Source organism: Eleginops maclovinus, chromosome 2 (genome assembly GCF_036324505.1).
Source record: "Eleginops maclovinus isolate JMC-PN-2008 ecotype Puerto Natales chromosome 2, JC_Emac_rtc_rv5, whole genome shotgun sequence".
Classification (NCBI taxonomy): Eukaryota; Metazoa; Chordata; class Actinopteri; order Perciformes; family Eleginopidae; genus Eleginops; species Eleginops maclovinus.
Genome location: NC_086350.1, coordinates 14,858,810 through 14,874,770, shown reverse-complemented (window position 1 = coordinate 14,874,770; position 15,961 = coordinate 14,858,810). Strand labels below are relative to the sequence as shown.

The window sequence follows — 15,961 nt, the reverse complement described above, 5'->3', positions numbered from 1 at the left end:
GGTCCACATGACTGTTGGCTTTACTCAGTTTTATGAGGACAAATAAAAGACTCTCAATGTAACATCCTGTAATATCCTGTTTCTACTGCCTCTCAACCTTTACACAAACAGTAACCTGTTGGTTAATGACTCAGTGTGTGCACATGAGTTAATGCTTCCGTATGTCCATGTACGCATTTACAGATTGTTTGTGTGTGTGTGTGTGTGTGTGTGTGTGTGTGTGTGTGTGTGTGTGTGTGTGTGTGTGTGTGTGTGTGTGTGTGTGTGTGTGTGTGTGTGTGTGTGTGTGTGTGTGTGTGTGTGTGTGTGTGTGTGTGTGTGTGTGTGTGTGTGTGTGTCCTGACCTGCCTCTGGTCTAGTCTCTCGATGGTTGCATTAGCTCCATAGGCATGGCAGGTCTCCACAGTGTAGTCAGAGCTGATGCCCAGCACTGAGCAGGAGTCACCACACGACCCATCAGCCACCACAATCACACGTGGCCACTCGTTCCGCGGGATCCGCCGCAGGTATTCCTCTGTGAACTGAAACAACAAGAGACAAAAAAACAAGTAAAAACTGGTTATCGGATATAATAATTGTATTTACAGTCAGTTAGCATTTGGAAGGGGAAGGACACAGCGCTTTTACTGAGCTGAAGCATAAATATTGTATTTTTCATTTGAGTTTGCTTTCAAAAGAATGTTCCTTATTGCGCATAGTATCTTTAATTGCTTACATATGTGGGATAGTTGGCACAAGAGTATTTCAAAATAGCTTTTACATGATAGTGGTGAAAGTAATGATTATTTTCTTTATTCAATATTTTGCCAGTTAGTTAATTAGTTAGATTAATTCTACAGATATTTCTTTACTGCTGATACTTTTATTTCTTTTTATTTTAGTTGCGATGTATTAATACCCTTACAAGCCATGAAAATGGCCTCATGAGGTTGTGCTTGTCTCGGCAACAGTGCATCTCACAGAGAGATTTATTGTTATGCCTGTGTATGCATGGCTGCCTCTCAATAAAACAGGTACTTTCCTGTGCAGAGTAGGAGGCAGAGTAGAAGAAAGTGATTTTTTAAAAAAGCCTTACATTGGTCAGGATCCAACAATCTATGTTTTATCCATTTAGACTGCAGAGAACAGGTAATTAAAAAGAACCTTTTGCATTATCAGACATTTGAACCTCTGGCAGGCTAGGAGGTTGAAACTAAATATGCATCAAACAAAATGTCCTGTTTAATCAAGCAGAGACTCTAAATGAAACTGAAGTTTGTTGTAATCAAAGAGCCTCTTGACCCTGCTTTCCATCGTCCAAAGGTTGGTGAGTCAATGGATAGCAGGGAGGACAGCACCAACTAACAGAGATGACGTTGAAGCTGAGGATGAAAGAAGCTGTTTGCCAGAGGCAGGGACAAGGAGCAACACACAAATGTAGCACTAAGATAGTTTTTTTTATTTTTTTTACAGTCACAACATACACAGTAACTCTTACTAGAGCAGTAATACAGCATTGTCTCTGGTTTCCTGCCATGACACAAATATTCACAGAATTTTTCAAATGTGTTTGCCCTCTCTGATCACTCTCTGCTTCTCCCAGAGTAACCCTTTTAAGGTTTTGTGTTGTTGGGTTTGTGTTAGTCCTATGTTGAGGTCTGGCTAAGACTCTTTGTTACCATGTTACCTTTCTGTTGTTGTGTGTGTCATGTAGGTCACAGTGAGGGCTGTACAAATAAACATTTCTTTTTTATAAAAGAGGCATAACATCTGTGATTATATAATAATGCACTATTGAATGATGAATATATATATATATATATATATATATATATATATATCACTATATGAATATGTATTTGGCTTGAGAATACCTTCAAACAAATGTCTTTTTGTATTTTGATGAAATAATGTTTTTGAACTAAATAATGATTTGAACTAAATCAATATATTTCAGCAAATAATTGAGTGAGCTATATATTAGACAGCAGCCTTGTTCAGGGGCACCTGATCTGACATATGAACAGACATCTCTGTCATCATCACAGCTGATAGATATCAGACCCCTGCAGAAGTGGAGGAACAAACCAGCCACTTTTCTTTGACCGCTGCCACTAAGGGAGGATCAGGTTTTGAAAGACTTTGAAGGCACAGTCATTACAAAATTAGGTAGTGTGAGACATGAAAACTACCTTTCCCCCATGCAAAGTCTGCACACATTATCTCCAGAAAAGTGATGTAGCCTATTTGGTCAAACAGAGGAAATTGAAGTTGTGTGACATAGGATGTATAGCCTATTTGCCAGAGAAGCACATGAAGGGTATTTTGAGAGAACAATTGCATTGAAGTGCCAGAATGATTGATAATGGTTCATTAAACTGTGGTCCGAAATCCGTAAGGAGGCTATACCTTGTTTCCCAGCTGCACTTTGACGTCCACCTTCTGTTTCTTCTGCTCCAGGATGCTCAGCAGGTACTCCTGAAACACGCCTATCCTGGTGAAGAAGTGCTCGTTGTGCCAACAGCCCTCCATGTTATCAAAGTCCACCCCGAGTCCCAGCAGAAACTTCACACTCCGTGGATCCAGGGCGATCTGCTGGGGCCGACAGAGCAGGGCAGTCCGGTACCTCTCATCCAGCACGGTCAGTTTCAGCACCTTTCCCGAGCGGACAGCGACCAGGGCGGCTGTCAGACCCACAGGACCCGAGCCCACGATGAGCACCGAGATCCTGGCCCGCCACTGTCTGAAGCCGTCCAGGCTCACTTTCACCACCACATACACGGCCACTGCCACCAAAGTGCTCAGAGCAGTGTCATAGGCGAGAGCGCGATACCTCTCCTCCGCGTTTTCCCCGATACCGCCAACTCCAGCGTTTTCTACCTGCAACCCGCCCATACCGCGAACAGGAATTGCACTATAATAACGAGCCAGCAGCTGAATCCCCCCTTATTATTCAGCCGAACGTCCTTTCCTCATGCATTCACTGAAAGAGAGAAAGCGTTACATCCATGCTCACATTCAAACCAGACCATCTGAGACGCTGCAAGTTGAGTTGTTGCAGCTCCCTGCTCTCTGTCTGTCTGTCCGTCTGTCTCTCTCTCTCTCTCTCTCTCTCTCTCTCTCTCTCTCTCTCTCTCTCTCTCTCTCTCTCTCTCTCTCTCTCTCTCTCTTTCTCTCCCTCTCTCTCTTTCTCTCTCTCTCTCTTCTCTTTCTCTCTTTCTCTCTGTCTCTCTCTGTCTCTCTCTCCCACTAGCACTATCTCTCTCGCTCTCTCTCTCAAGCCTGAAGTAAGGTGTTAAATAGTGTCATCAAATAAAAATTAATTCAGTTTTATTTCAGATTCCAGGACTTCCTAAACTCAATGGAAACTAGCCGTAGGCATGTGATTGTCCCGTGCTAAAAACCCAATAGATCTTAACAGCTAACTGCAGGGCTGAACAATGTGCTTGGGTATTACTCTGAGAAACTATTGATTTACTGTTGAAAAACAAGAGGTCGATCACTCTCGCTCTCACGCACTAACAGTAGCAGCAGAGTATCTGCTGAGAGTCAACAGTCTTAAATTGGTGGCAAAAAAAAGGGAATGAAGATAGCCAGAGGAAAAGGTCTGCTTGTAGAAACATCTCTAATTTCTTCTGTACCTTTTGCAAGCATTTCATTTGACTTTATCTCTATGTTAATCACTCTGCCAACTAATGTTGTATATCATTCCAATTTAGATGTATGTTTCCTTTCGATCCAACCTCTACTTATCCTCTCTGAACTAAAGGAAGCAGTGGCCATTAACACACTTCACCATGGTGACTGCTCATCCGAGGACACGGACAAATTATATGAAAAGATCCATTTATGTGCTGCCGCTGCATCTTGAAATTGATTGCAAGTAGCAGAACAGAGATGATAATGCATCGGCTTTGGTCTTTTCATTTTAATTCAACTTATTTCTGCTCTGTGACAGACCAGTGACCTGTGAAGACATCTCCTTTAAAGAGTAGTATAGGTTCCCGTTGCTTATATGCATATTATTCCTAAGTGTTTTTTATTACAGTTTTTTATTCAACAAGGCACATCTTCCCATGTTTGACAGCAATTTTCATTGATGCACTTTACCTCTTTGTTCGCATCTCTGTTTGTTATTATATTGTGAAGTACAGAAATAACACAATTCCCTTCTATACTGTATATGGAAACAATGGAAATACATTTCTTCTCAAACCTTCATACCCCTTGATAAATAAAGAAGTGAAATAAATGAATATTGTAACCAAAGAACAGCATTCAGTGCCAAACTCCTTCATAGAAATTATTCATCATATTTCTTATCTCTGCTTCCACTCTTGAATAACCCCAGTGCTGCACATTCATCACAGGGTTTAGCATTTTAAATAATGTGACCTTTAAGCCCCATTTGAGTCCTGCTTACATAATTAACACTTTGACGGTGGTTATGGCATCAATACACCCAAAGTGACTCCTGATATAAAGCAAAGCCTTCACAGGAGGATGACAGTGAGGTTCCTATAACAAGGATAGCGAGACAATCTATAAATCCAGTTAAATTGCTCGTGATCAAGAGAGAACCTGAGGTGGAGAAGAAAAACACACACACATAAAGAGACAGAGAGAAAGGGGCGTATTGGTGTGAGATGCCGTGCCTCCGCCAGTGATTGGTTTCCACCTCTGCAGAAGCCTGGCAACCATCACACTGTCCAGTGAGTCCAGATGAAAAGAGATATTAAGCTCTAATTACAGCTCAGACCTGCAAGGTGGCAGCCAACCACAGACAAAACATTCCCTGGAAATGAATGGAAAGTTGTTACCTGGAAACAACATGAGCTAAAATATCCCATTTGGTGCATCACTGATTTTACAAATACACTTTTGATTTTATCTTAATGCAGAATAATATGGCCTTTTAAAGAAAAATAAAAGCACTTAGGCATGAAACATTGAGAACTAGACTAGATAAAGTTTCTACGTGTTAGTGGATAGATTCTCATGTAACCCATCATTTTTCTACATGCTGTACCATGGACACTAGAAAACAATTAAGCTGCCTTTTTTCTTTGATTTTCACATTGGCATGCTAATATATGCAGTAACACATGGGCAATGGAGAGTATCCTTCCACCAATCCTGGAGATTTGAATGTGATAATGACAGTGAGTGGATCCCTCACACATCCTGCTCTGACACAATCCCACACCTAAACAAAGGCCCACATTAAGCAGGTTTTTATTTTGACCACATCTTACCGCCAGTAATGGGGCCAAACATAGATCTGAGATAATTAGAGAGAAAAAAACTAGTCGGGCCCCCAGATAATGAATACAAGCCCTCATTGATGTCAGGGAGTTCAGGCCTTGTTAAATCAGCATGTTCACATACAGGGTCACTGCAAAGAGAATGGGAGGAGGTCACCTGTTAGTGTGTAACATATTTGAGTAGTGTGGACAAGTGGAAGTGAAATGAATATGATATGATATGATCAAGAGACAGGCCTTACATAAATCAGAGCATCGTGTTTTGAGATTCAAACACCCAAAGCACAGAGAGAAATTCCCAGTTAGAGAGAAATCAGCTGCTTGGCAAAATGCATTAATATATGGAGTATGAATATGTAGTGTTACTCTTTACTGAAAACCTGTTTCAACCATAATCATCCAGAAACGGCAGTGTATTCAACATGTTATAACTTCTATAGTTCAGTATATGTCTCAAGACATGTTGTACTGTAAACTGTATGATTATGTCATTGGGATTGATCAGTTTGACATCCTCCTCGTAAGCTTTTCATATGAAATCCAATTTGACTAATTGTAACCCCTGGGATATCTTCTTAGCATAAAGTGTGTCCTTTCCGTTGGCATAGTTCTGCTCTGGGACATAACAGAACTCACACAAACACTCAGGGATGACAACACACAGAGATTCCTTGTTAATTTACAATGAACTGCAAATACTTTCCACTGTACCATCATTTCAAGGCCCTGGCTAAGCAAACGTCACATCTGACTCAACGAATGCCAAAATATTTAGCTTAGTTTATCTCAAGGTCAGGCAGATTGATGACTCCATGGGTGGATACATTCAATGAGTTTGGATCTGGTTAGTTCACATTCTTGAATTTATATCTTTCTGCACTGTATGTGTAAAGAAAATATTCTTTGCTGAAGGTTACATGTCGGAGGTTGAAGTGGGAAAACCTAGCATATATTTCAAGTGTTTGCGCTGCCAACTGTCAACCTATCCAGCTTCAGCTGAGTCTCAAGTGGTGACGTGCTCAGAGCTGACAGACTGGAACTGCGGTGACGTGGGCTCAGCCGATCACACTACGACCACAAGGAACACATCAGATCACCATGGTAACTCAGTGTAATAAGGTCAGAGTGTGACGCTGTATGCAACCATCGTAGCAAACTTCTGGCAGCTTTCCATAAGCAATCAGCTGTAGCAAATCTAGGTTTTTTGTTTCATTGAATTGCAATCCACAAAGCACTCACATTACATAATTGCCTATTTTAATCTGACTACTACATTCTCAATGAATCCTTAAGCCACACAGGGGCAATCCAAAATGTTACTGGAGCATGTCATGGCACATTAACAGAGTTCGTAATTTAAAAAACGATTTCCCTGCAGACGCATGTTCTAACGACCAAAAACAACTATGGTGGATAAGAATAGTCCCATTCAGCAATCCAGCTGTGGACAAGAGAGAAACCAAATTAATCTTGAAGGATGATGATTAACTTTTCCCACAGAATAAAAAAGAACAATCCCAGCAGCTGGTATAGCAAATCAACACTTTATTATTACTAAGATAGTACAGAGACTGAATTGGATTTATAATTAGCTGAAAACTCAAGCATGCACACAGTGAATCTGCATTAATTTAAGTTTGTCAAAAAAAGAGTTCAGAATCACAGGCGTAATAAAACTTACATACACTGGATCTTCTTGGCTAATGACACTTTATCATGAAATGAAATCTTTGAAAAACCAATATTAACAGAATAAGATTTGTAAATACAATTGATCCTTTTTACATTTCCTGCATCAGTGGGATTGACTCAAAGCATCCATGAAAAGAAAGGTTCTCCCAGTTTTCCCAGAAGTTCACAAGGACAGGTCTAATCAGACTCAACGGTTATTGAGTTTTCTCCACATAAATCTAGGATATTTTCATCTAGAAGTTAGCTTTACTCTATGGCCCTTAATGTCAAAGATTTCGATTGTTGCCACAACCACAGTTTAGACATACCTAAACCCATAATTGCTGTGAACAATTCCCATTTTGTATTGTGATATAACTGACCGGACAGACTTGGCCTGCATTAAGTGACAAGTTAAAGAGCGTTGTACTCCACACACTTTGAAGGAACAGTTGTGAAGTGTTTCTGGCAGATGGTCATTAGCCTCTTCAGCCCCTGTTGAAACAAAAATAAAATGCAATTGTTCGTTAAATGTAAGAAAAGGTTTTCTATATCCTACCTGGTGAATTCAGTTTGTGAAATAGCAGCTGATTTGGCATATTTGACACTATACCTTTTTTTGAATGTGCATATGTCGTGATTTGTCAGAGTTTATACTAATATAAATCATCAACCAACCTGAACTCACTAAAATACACAAGTTGTATTATTTATATACAACAAATATCAATTTATGCAGCTGTGACTGTAAACTAGTGGAAGTATAATGCAGCAGAACGTGTATAGCCTTCTTTCTAAATATTCAGTGTTAACATGATGTTACTGTATGTAAATAGGAAGAGGATTTCCTCTGCATATTTTGTGATTTTACAAATATAAGCACAGAAATGCCATGTAGATAAGAGTACTCTCCTATTTAAGTAATACAAATTAAATTGGGAATACAAATAATATAATTTGAGTGATTAATAAGCCTGAACATCTTCAACCATGACATATTGGAATATATAACCAAACATGCGTTTTATAGCGCATACAGCAAAAACTGATTGATTCCTACACTGTCAGAGTGCTGATCTTGCAATCATTAATATTTGACATTGAATGTCACTTTGCTAGAAACAATTCCCCTCCTTATATACAGTGGGGAGAACAAGTATTTGATACACTGCCGATTTTGCAGGTTTTCCCACCTACAAACATGTAGAAGTCTGTAATTGTTATCATAGGTACTCTTCAACTGTGAGAGACGGAATCTAAAACAAAAATCCAGAAAATCCCATTGTATGATTTTTAAGTAATTAATCTGCATTTTACTGCATGAAATAAGTATTTGATACATCAGAAAAACAGAACTTAATATTTGGTACAGAAACCTTTGTTTGCAATTACAGAGATCAGATGTTTCCTGTAGTTCTTGACCAGGTTTGCACACACTGCAGCAGGGATTTTGGCCCACTCCTCCATATAGATCTTCTCCAGATCCTTCTGGTTTCGGGGCTGTCGCTGGGCAATACGGACTTTCAGCTCCCTCCAAAAATGTTCTAATGGGTTCAGGTCTGGAGACTGGCTAGGCCACTCCAGGACCTTGAGATGCTTCTTACGGAGCCACTCCTTAGTTGCCCTGGCTGTGTGTTTTGGGTCGTTGTCATGCTGGAATACCCAGCCACGAGCCATCTTCAATGCTCTTACTGAGGAAAGGAGGTTGTTGGCCAAGATCTCGCGATACATGGCCCCATCCATCTTCCCCTCAATACGGTGCAGTCGTCCTGTCCCCTTTGCAGAAAAGCATCCCCAAAGAATGATGTTTCCACCTCCATGCTTCACGTTTGGGATGGTGTTCTTGGGGTTGTACTCATCCTTCTTCTTCCTCCAAACACGGCGAGTGGAGTTTAGACCAAAAAGCTCTATTTTTGTCTCATCAGACCGCATGACCTTCTCCCATTCCTCCTCTATATTATCCAGATGGTCATTGGCAAACTTCAGACGGGCCAGGACATGCGCTGGCTTGAGCAGGGGGACCTTGCGTGCGCTGCAGGATTTTAATCCATGACGGCGTAGTGTGTTACTAATGGTTTTCTTTGAGACTGTGGTCCCAGCTCTCTTCAGGTCATTGACCAGGTCCTGCCGTGTAGTACTGGGCTGATCCCTCACCTTCCTCATGATCATTGATGCCCCACGGGGTGAGATCTTGCATGGAGCCGCAGACCGAGGGAGATTGACCGTCATCTTGGACTTCTTCCATTTTCTAATAATTGCGCCAACAGTTGTTGCCTTCTCACCAAGCTGCTTGCCTATTGTCCTGTAGCCCATCCCAGCCTTTTGCAGGTCTGCAATTTTATCCCTGATGTCCTTACACAGCTCTCTGGTCTTGGCCATTGTGGAGAGGCTGGAGTCTGTTTAATTGAGTGTGTGGACAGGTCTCTTTTATACAGGTAACGAGTTCAAACATGTGCAGTTAATACAAGTAATGAGTGGAGAACAGGAGGGCTTCTTAAAGAAATACTAGCAGGTCTGTGAGAGCCGGAATTCTTACTGGCTGGTAGGTGATCAAATACTTCTGTCATGCAATAAAATGCAAATTAATTATTTAAAAAATCATACAATGTGATTTTCTGGATTTTTGTTTTAGATTCCGTCTCTCACAGTTGAAGTGTACCTATGATAACAATTACAGACTTCTACATGCTTTGTAAGTGGGAAAACCTGCAAGATCGGCAGTGTATCAAATACTTGTTCTCCCCACTGTAGATTTAGATGCTATCTGTAGAGGATAATCTCAGGGTCTCACCTGGATATATTTTCTCTGCGTCTCATCGTTGAGGACGTGGGCCACATGCTTGGAGAAGATCTTCTCTCGCCCAGTACGAGCGTGGATACCCACCATGGTCACACCAATGGGCCAGGGAGCATTCCCTATGGCCATCTGCAGGTAGGCATCATTCGCCTGGACAAAACATTGAATATAGTTCATACATTTGTAAATTGTTAAAAAGGGCTTAAATGGACCAACACTGTTTTTCAGATAATAACAAACCTTGACATATTCTCTCTCCAACATGAACTTGATGATGTCTGTGATTGACTCTTTGATGTCAGCTGGTAAATTCTGAATGACATGATAGAGAATGTATAACCATTACAAATTAAGAAAGACATTTTTAATTAAAAAAACATCCCTGCAGTTTTTCTATTCACTCCAAAAATTTTACCTTTTTCCTGAGCTTCCTGAAAAGAGGTTTGAGGTAAGACTCGGTCTGTGAGTGAGTTGCACTGGCCAGCTTTCCCTGAACACTTCTCTTCACATGGTCCTCCCGGCTGTTCAGGTCTTTGGCCCAAACACCAAGAAGAAACTAGAATGCAACAGGAAATGAGACGAAACAGGACCATAAGTATTGAAATGGTGAGAGACAGAAGACAGTAGGATTTTTATCTTGAATTGGGTTAAAGCACATAACAAAATCCTCCAATCATCACACACCTCATAATATTTTTTGATCTAGTTAATAACCGTGCAAATCAACACTGTAAATGAACGACGTAATCAGCATCCACAGTAATGTTAAACATGTTTTATCAAAAAGCTCGCTCTAGTTTAAAGTGAGAGGATTATTTTCTTGTCTTACCCTCAAGAACTTGTCGATAACATCCTGGTCTCCGTTATCATCTCCTGTGCCAAGAGTTTTACCAAGAGCCTGGATAAGAGTTCAGAAATCACAAACGTTTTATTCGTCACACAGGTAGAAAATGTACAGCGTTACAACAGCAAAGGTACAGCTTCAGTATAAGACATAAACTGCATCGTAACCTTAACGTAATAAAGAACACCATTTATAAAAAGAAAATTGAACTTATACATTGTTTTGCTGGTTACAACAACATTTATAAAAAGTTATAAATTAACATTATTCAGTATTAACAAAACGCCCAACCAGTTACCAGAAAGAAAATACTTGAAACTGTTAACTGATAAATGCTTATTATACATTGTACCTCCAATTCTTCTATAGTGGTGTTTTCTTCATGCACTTTCAGGTCATGCTGCGTGTCAACTTCTCCTGGCTCGGTTCCTCCAACAATCTCATTCAGGTACTGCGCGTCAATTTTGTCCATAGCTGCTTTCAGGTCATTCCTCAAGCCCTACACACAGAGGCAGTGTTAAACAGTGTCGACCGGAATACTGTATATAAAGTGGCAATACACATGAATGTTTGCTATAACATATGACACTAAAATTAACGTTGATTGCACAACGTTAAGGCTTTGCTTAGAGATTGGCTAAGCTTTGATTTCACTATGCCAACAAGTACAATCTCCGGAAGAAATGAAGGCTCAGTTTAGAGAACAAAGCTGTTGATAACAAAATGCAATGTGTTCTGTGCAATGATGCCAACTTTTATCCAAATGATAGTGGTACTAGCTCCAAATTTTTGTCCAATGCTCATGTGCAGTTTCAAGGAAAGATTGAGACTGCCTGCACTCTACACCGCTGGATGGCGTAATAAGCCGTGGGCGGAGATTTCTCTGAGCAACATTAGGAATAAATTATCATTTTAAATATATTCCTTGCTTTTTCCATGATGGTATGAATAGGTCACTGAATGTCAATAGTTGTTGGCTTTGTGGAAAACAATAAGTGTTCTAGTTGTCTTTGGTCCACTAACAGTAATACTGCTAAGAAAAGCTAGGGGGGGGGGAATGTCCACTTTAAAAATGAGAACAATATCACTAATCGATTATCGAATGCCCCGGAGTTCAGTTCAAGGAGGAATGTTTTGGAATGTATAATTCCACGGAAATTCATATCTAGTGTGTGTTGACTCGGAAATGAAAGGAGATGCCTGTAACTTACATGCAACTCCTTTCATTGAAATTATACATTCCTCCTTGAACTGAACTTCGGTGCATTCGATAATCAACTTGTGCGGACTTTCCTTGGAGAGGACCTGGAATGAGGGGCAGTTGGTGAGTCTTGTAAAACAGTTATTTTTAATAAACTTCGGGTTTGCAAACTATGTTGTTGGTGCTCCGTTTTATGTGTAGGGACCCTGGTCATGCTACTGCAGAGGTTTGGTGCTATTTAGAGCAATGTTAGTGGTTAAAAAATGCTGTTTTGGAAGCGTTCTGCGCACTGCCCCAATCGAATGCATTGTAAGCCATTTTGGCTATTAGCGTTGCTCCCGGTTTTTCCAGGCAAGCTCAATACTGGTTGATGAACGAAAAAAACTCTGGAGGGCTTACTTGATCAGTTTTCATGCAGAAAAAGGCCCTGGGGTCAATTTTCGGACTATCCCTTTAAATCACGCAAAAATAGCACAACTCTGATTGCCTCACACAACTTTACTGCATCTTAGTAAAAAGTAGCACAATAAAATGACGATGGTAAAGGAACATGACGTACTTTACAATGTAGAGTATACTGTGTGGTTGTTTTCCAGAATGGACTTAAATCCGGATATCTTTGATGGATGATGTTTCATCACAAAGAGTCCTACCTTGTTAACTTCAGGAGTCAGAATCTCAATCTTCCTGAGTCTCTGGAAGGCATCGTAATCAGACTCTGCAAACATTCGGACGGGTTCCCCTCGCTCTCTAAGTCGTCGAATTACCTTTACAAACACAGTGATGCAAAAATGAGCATTAACTTCTAACATGGAAAGAAAAATGACTTTGAGGCAAATGTTAATAATTTAGATTTACTCACTTCCTGTCTTGACAGTGTCATTGGCAGTTTCTCTTCTGTTAGTTCCAGTTCTAACACTGGATTTGCTGAGGTGGATGGCTCATCTTCTTCTTTGTTATCAATCTTTTGGACAAAATGGAGGGAAAATCAATATATTTTTATCAAAGGAATAATTGAAGGTGAAACAACTATAACATGGTTTGTAACAACCTCCTAAAAAGACCCTAGGTATAAAGAGGTTGTGTCACTATGGTCATCTTATAATGTACAAACAAAAAAAAGCTTTAATCAAGATTTTAAAATAAAATTCATCTTATTTCCATTTGTCTATTCACAAGTCTAATCACAGGCAAAACATATTCAGTAATTATTGTAGCAATATAATACCAGATCATGCTTTTAAAAGGCACATGCAATCTCAGCACTCTTAGATTGTGGTGCTAGGGGCACAATCTAAAAGAACAAACAGAAACTGATTGCAAAAAGCCTCCCAAACAAACAACGGTCTGTTCTCAAATAAAAAACAAGTATACTGCATGTGTACAAAGAGCACAGCTTGATCAATTGACATGTTAAGCTTTGCACAAAGTAGAAGAGAAATGCAGCTTTCCATGGAGCAACTGTTACAAGGCAAAGCAAACTAGGGACAAAAAACTGGATTAACGCATCGTTTGTCTAAATATAAAAGCTGCTGTCATTATTTGCAAAATAAGAAACTCGACTCGTTAACACAATTATTTTTTATTTCAGTTCAGTATCCCATGCTGAAATCCACACCATGTCTGTGTCCCACTTGGCTTTGTCGATTCCTTTCCTTGTTCCCTGAGTTTCTGCCAAGTGATTTTCTGTGTTTGTACAAAGTTGGAAACACAAAAATGGTCCAGTGTATAATCTAGTTGTCATGATGGTTGCTGCATATACAAATAAACGGTGAAGAGCATAAATATGGACAAAGGTGGTATGTTGGAAGCATGTGGTTGTTTAGCAAATTAATTTAATGCAGGTTTAAATAATATTTTCAAATGTATTTCTGCAATTGACAAGACAAAGAAAAATCTATGAATATTAAAAATGTTCTGGAATACACCAAATTATCGTTTACATTAGGAAGGGACGTGTTCACTGACTGAGATAACCCAGGCTTCATGGGGTTTACTCGAAAGTAAAAGATGTCTAAACTATTTCTTTTTTTTTCATCATCACTGGCTTTAGTGAGCAAACTTTCAAAAAGGGTGCCAAGGAAGCGGAAGCCTTTGGGACACAGTGTGCTTTGTCTTTTTATCATGCATCCTGTCAGCTACTTTCACTGTGCAATCCCATACCTGGCTCTCAGGAGTCTCTCTTTGAAACTACCGATGCAGGCAGCAGAGGCAGGTTGGGGAAAAACAGCAAACACAAACACCAATGTACACCTGAGCATCAAAGCCTGACCTTATTTTGTTTCCTGGCAAAGGTTTAATTACAGTATTACAAGTGTCAAAGCAAACATGAAACAAAACTGAACTGGAGAAAGGCAGTGATTTATTTGCGTTTGTGTGTATATGTGAGAGTAAAAAAGAGAGTGATCTTGACATCTACCTTATATCCACATCTTATGAAGTAATCTTCTTGTTCCTTGCGTGCAAGATCAGACCTTTTGAAGAATTTCTTGTTGTCCTGAAAGCACAAAGATAATTGAATTGTTATAACATTTATAACAAAACTCTATATACAAGCAATGAAAACATCATACTAGTGGCCAATACTAGAATGGTATAAAATAGTAAAGCTCTCACAACAAAGATGGCACATGTTTTCCTCTTTCTTTTCTTTATGATGGTAGTATGTTTATCTTGAATACACAACAGCACTAGTGTTTCCCTTTGTGTTGGACTTAGTGTGAAAGTATTTAGCAATGATAAATAACACAACTACTTTTTTTAACAAAGCACTTCTGAATGTGGACTTGAGTTAGAGGTGTCAGATATTTGTATGTTATGTATGAACATTATAAGTTACATATTTAAGGATGACAGGGTACTGAACATTTATTTTAGAATTGATATTCCCTAACCTTTAACATATTTTCTGTATTACAGAACAGAGACTAATATCACCAATCATCAACCCATGAGCTTATTCGAATAAATTACACATACTTTATTAGAAGCTTAGTATATTTAATGGGTTTTATTTGTGTGTACTATTTAAGGTTTTAGGTTTAAATCCCAGTATTTTCTCAACAGGGAGCAAGCACATCTGACTGCAGTTTAATAATACCTTAAAACTTCAGAAACAGCCTGCACACCCATGCATGCAACGTTAACGCCACGTTACGCACTTGCTAATGTTTGCTGTTTTTTTTTAGTGACCTAAACCTACTGACCTACAGTAAGCTATATCAGAACGTGTAGTTCAAACAGGCCTATGTATTGATAGGTGTATAAACATACATGATTCTGTAAAGGAAACGGTGTGAGTTAGCCAGCATTAGCTAAATTAACGCTAGTAAAGATATTAGCAACAGGGCTAAGTTACCAAGCTAACAATAACAAGCGACTTAATCAGCTACTCACGTCAACGAGGCTTTTGTCTTCGATGAGTTTTCTTTTCCTTGCGATCTCAGCCTTTAGTATATCCATTTCTGTTAAGTAATGGTGGTTGTAAGTCGTTTATTTTAACAAACAAATACACAAGTAGGACTTTTGTAACAACGCCACCACATACACGCTTAACCCGGAAGTTGACCTTAAAACCGACACGAACCACTGAATTTCAATATAAGAGTCTTCGGTGATAGTGATAGCAACTGCAAGTTACAGTGCTGTTATGTAGCATACAATGGCATGTTACAATTATTATTATAAAATGTTAACAAAGCACTGTAAGAATATATACTCAAAGCATTTTTGGAGTAATCTAATCTGACCTTGCCCTTCCGCTATTGTTGTGTGCATATTCTAAAAAAATAAAGGACTAAATCAAATAGGGGCTCCTGGAGCTTCCTTTATTTTGCTGCAATATTCGACCACTTGCAAGATGGTACAAAATAGCTCAAAATAGTCTGTGAGTGTTGGTTTCGTCTTGTAAGTCCATTCCTTTTAAATCTCAGTTTTTGCTAGGTCTGACACAAAAATGAAAACCCCTTTTGTGGAAATGATAAAACAAGTAAGACCAACTTAAGTGGCCTGCGCTTGTATAAGTACACTATACCTTCTATTTTCTGCCAGTGACTCAGAATGTATAGCCTACTGCAGCCTGAAGCGAGGTCATGACATGAGGGAGGGAAAATGTATTCATTGATGCACAACAAATAAATATATAGATATCATCTATGCCTAACAGAATAGGATAACAACCTAAGTCCTTTATGGTATCATCTTTA

At 39.4% G+C, this 15,961-nt stretch overlaps 2 protein-coding genes across 3 annotated transcripts in view; both read right to left on the bottom strand.

The window, feature by feature from the left end:
- The window catches only part of si:dkey-234i14.6 (uncharacterized), a 94,669-nt gene extending 91,628 nt beyond the window's left edge, over positions 1-3,041 (bottom strand). The window contains exons 1-2 of the mRNA XM_063901045.1: positions 2,389-3,041; positions 345-521 (exon numbers count right to left, since the gene is read on the bottom strand). Coding sequence (XP_063757115.1) covers positions 345-521; positions 2,389-2,874 — 663 coding nt within the window. The 5' untranslated portion in view covers positions 2,875-3,041. The remainder of the gene's footprint in view (positions 1-344; positions 522-2,388) is intronic.
- A 3,727-nt stretch (positions 3,042-6,768) lies between these two features.
- Positions 6,769-15,355, bottom strand: prpf18 (PRP18 pre-mRNA processing factor 18 homolog (yeast)). Of its 2 annotated transcripts, XM_063901064.1 has the most exons (11): positions 15,153-15,355; positions 14,176-14,253; positions 13,920-13,946; positions 12,619-12,720; positions 12,410-12,523; positions 10,908-11,054; positions 10,541-10,609; positions 10,127-10,267; positions 9,952-10,023; positions 9,706-9,861; positions 6,769-7,409 (listed from the first exon to the last, which is right to left on the bottom strand). In XM_063901064.1, exons 1-11 carry the CDS (start codon positions 15,216-15,218, stop codon positions 7,329-7,331), a joined length of 1,053 nt encoding a protein of 350 aa, XP_063757134.1. In that variant the 5' UTR covers positions 15,219-15,355; the 3' UTR covers positions 6,769-7,328. The 2 variants fall into 2 exon arrangements, with proteins under 2 accessions (XP_063757134.1, XP_063757143.1); XM_063901073.1 differs by lacking the exon at positions 13,920-13,946 and having other exon boundaries at positions 15,153-15,354.
- Between the last annotated feature and the right edge of the window lie 606 nt (positions 15,356-15,961).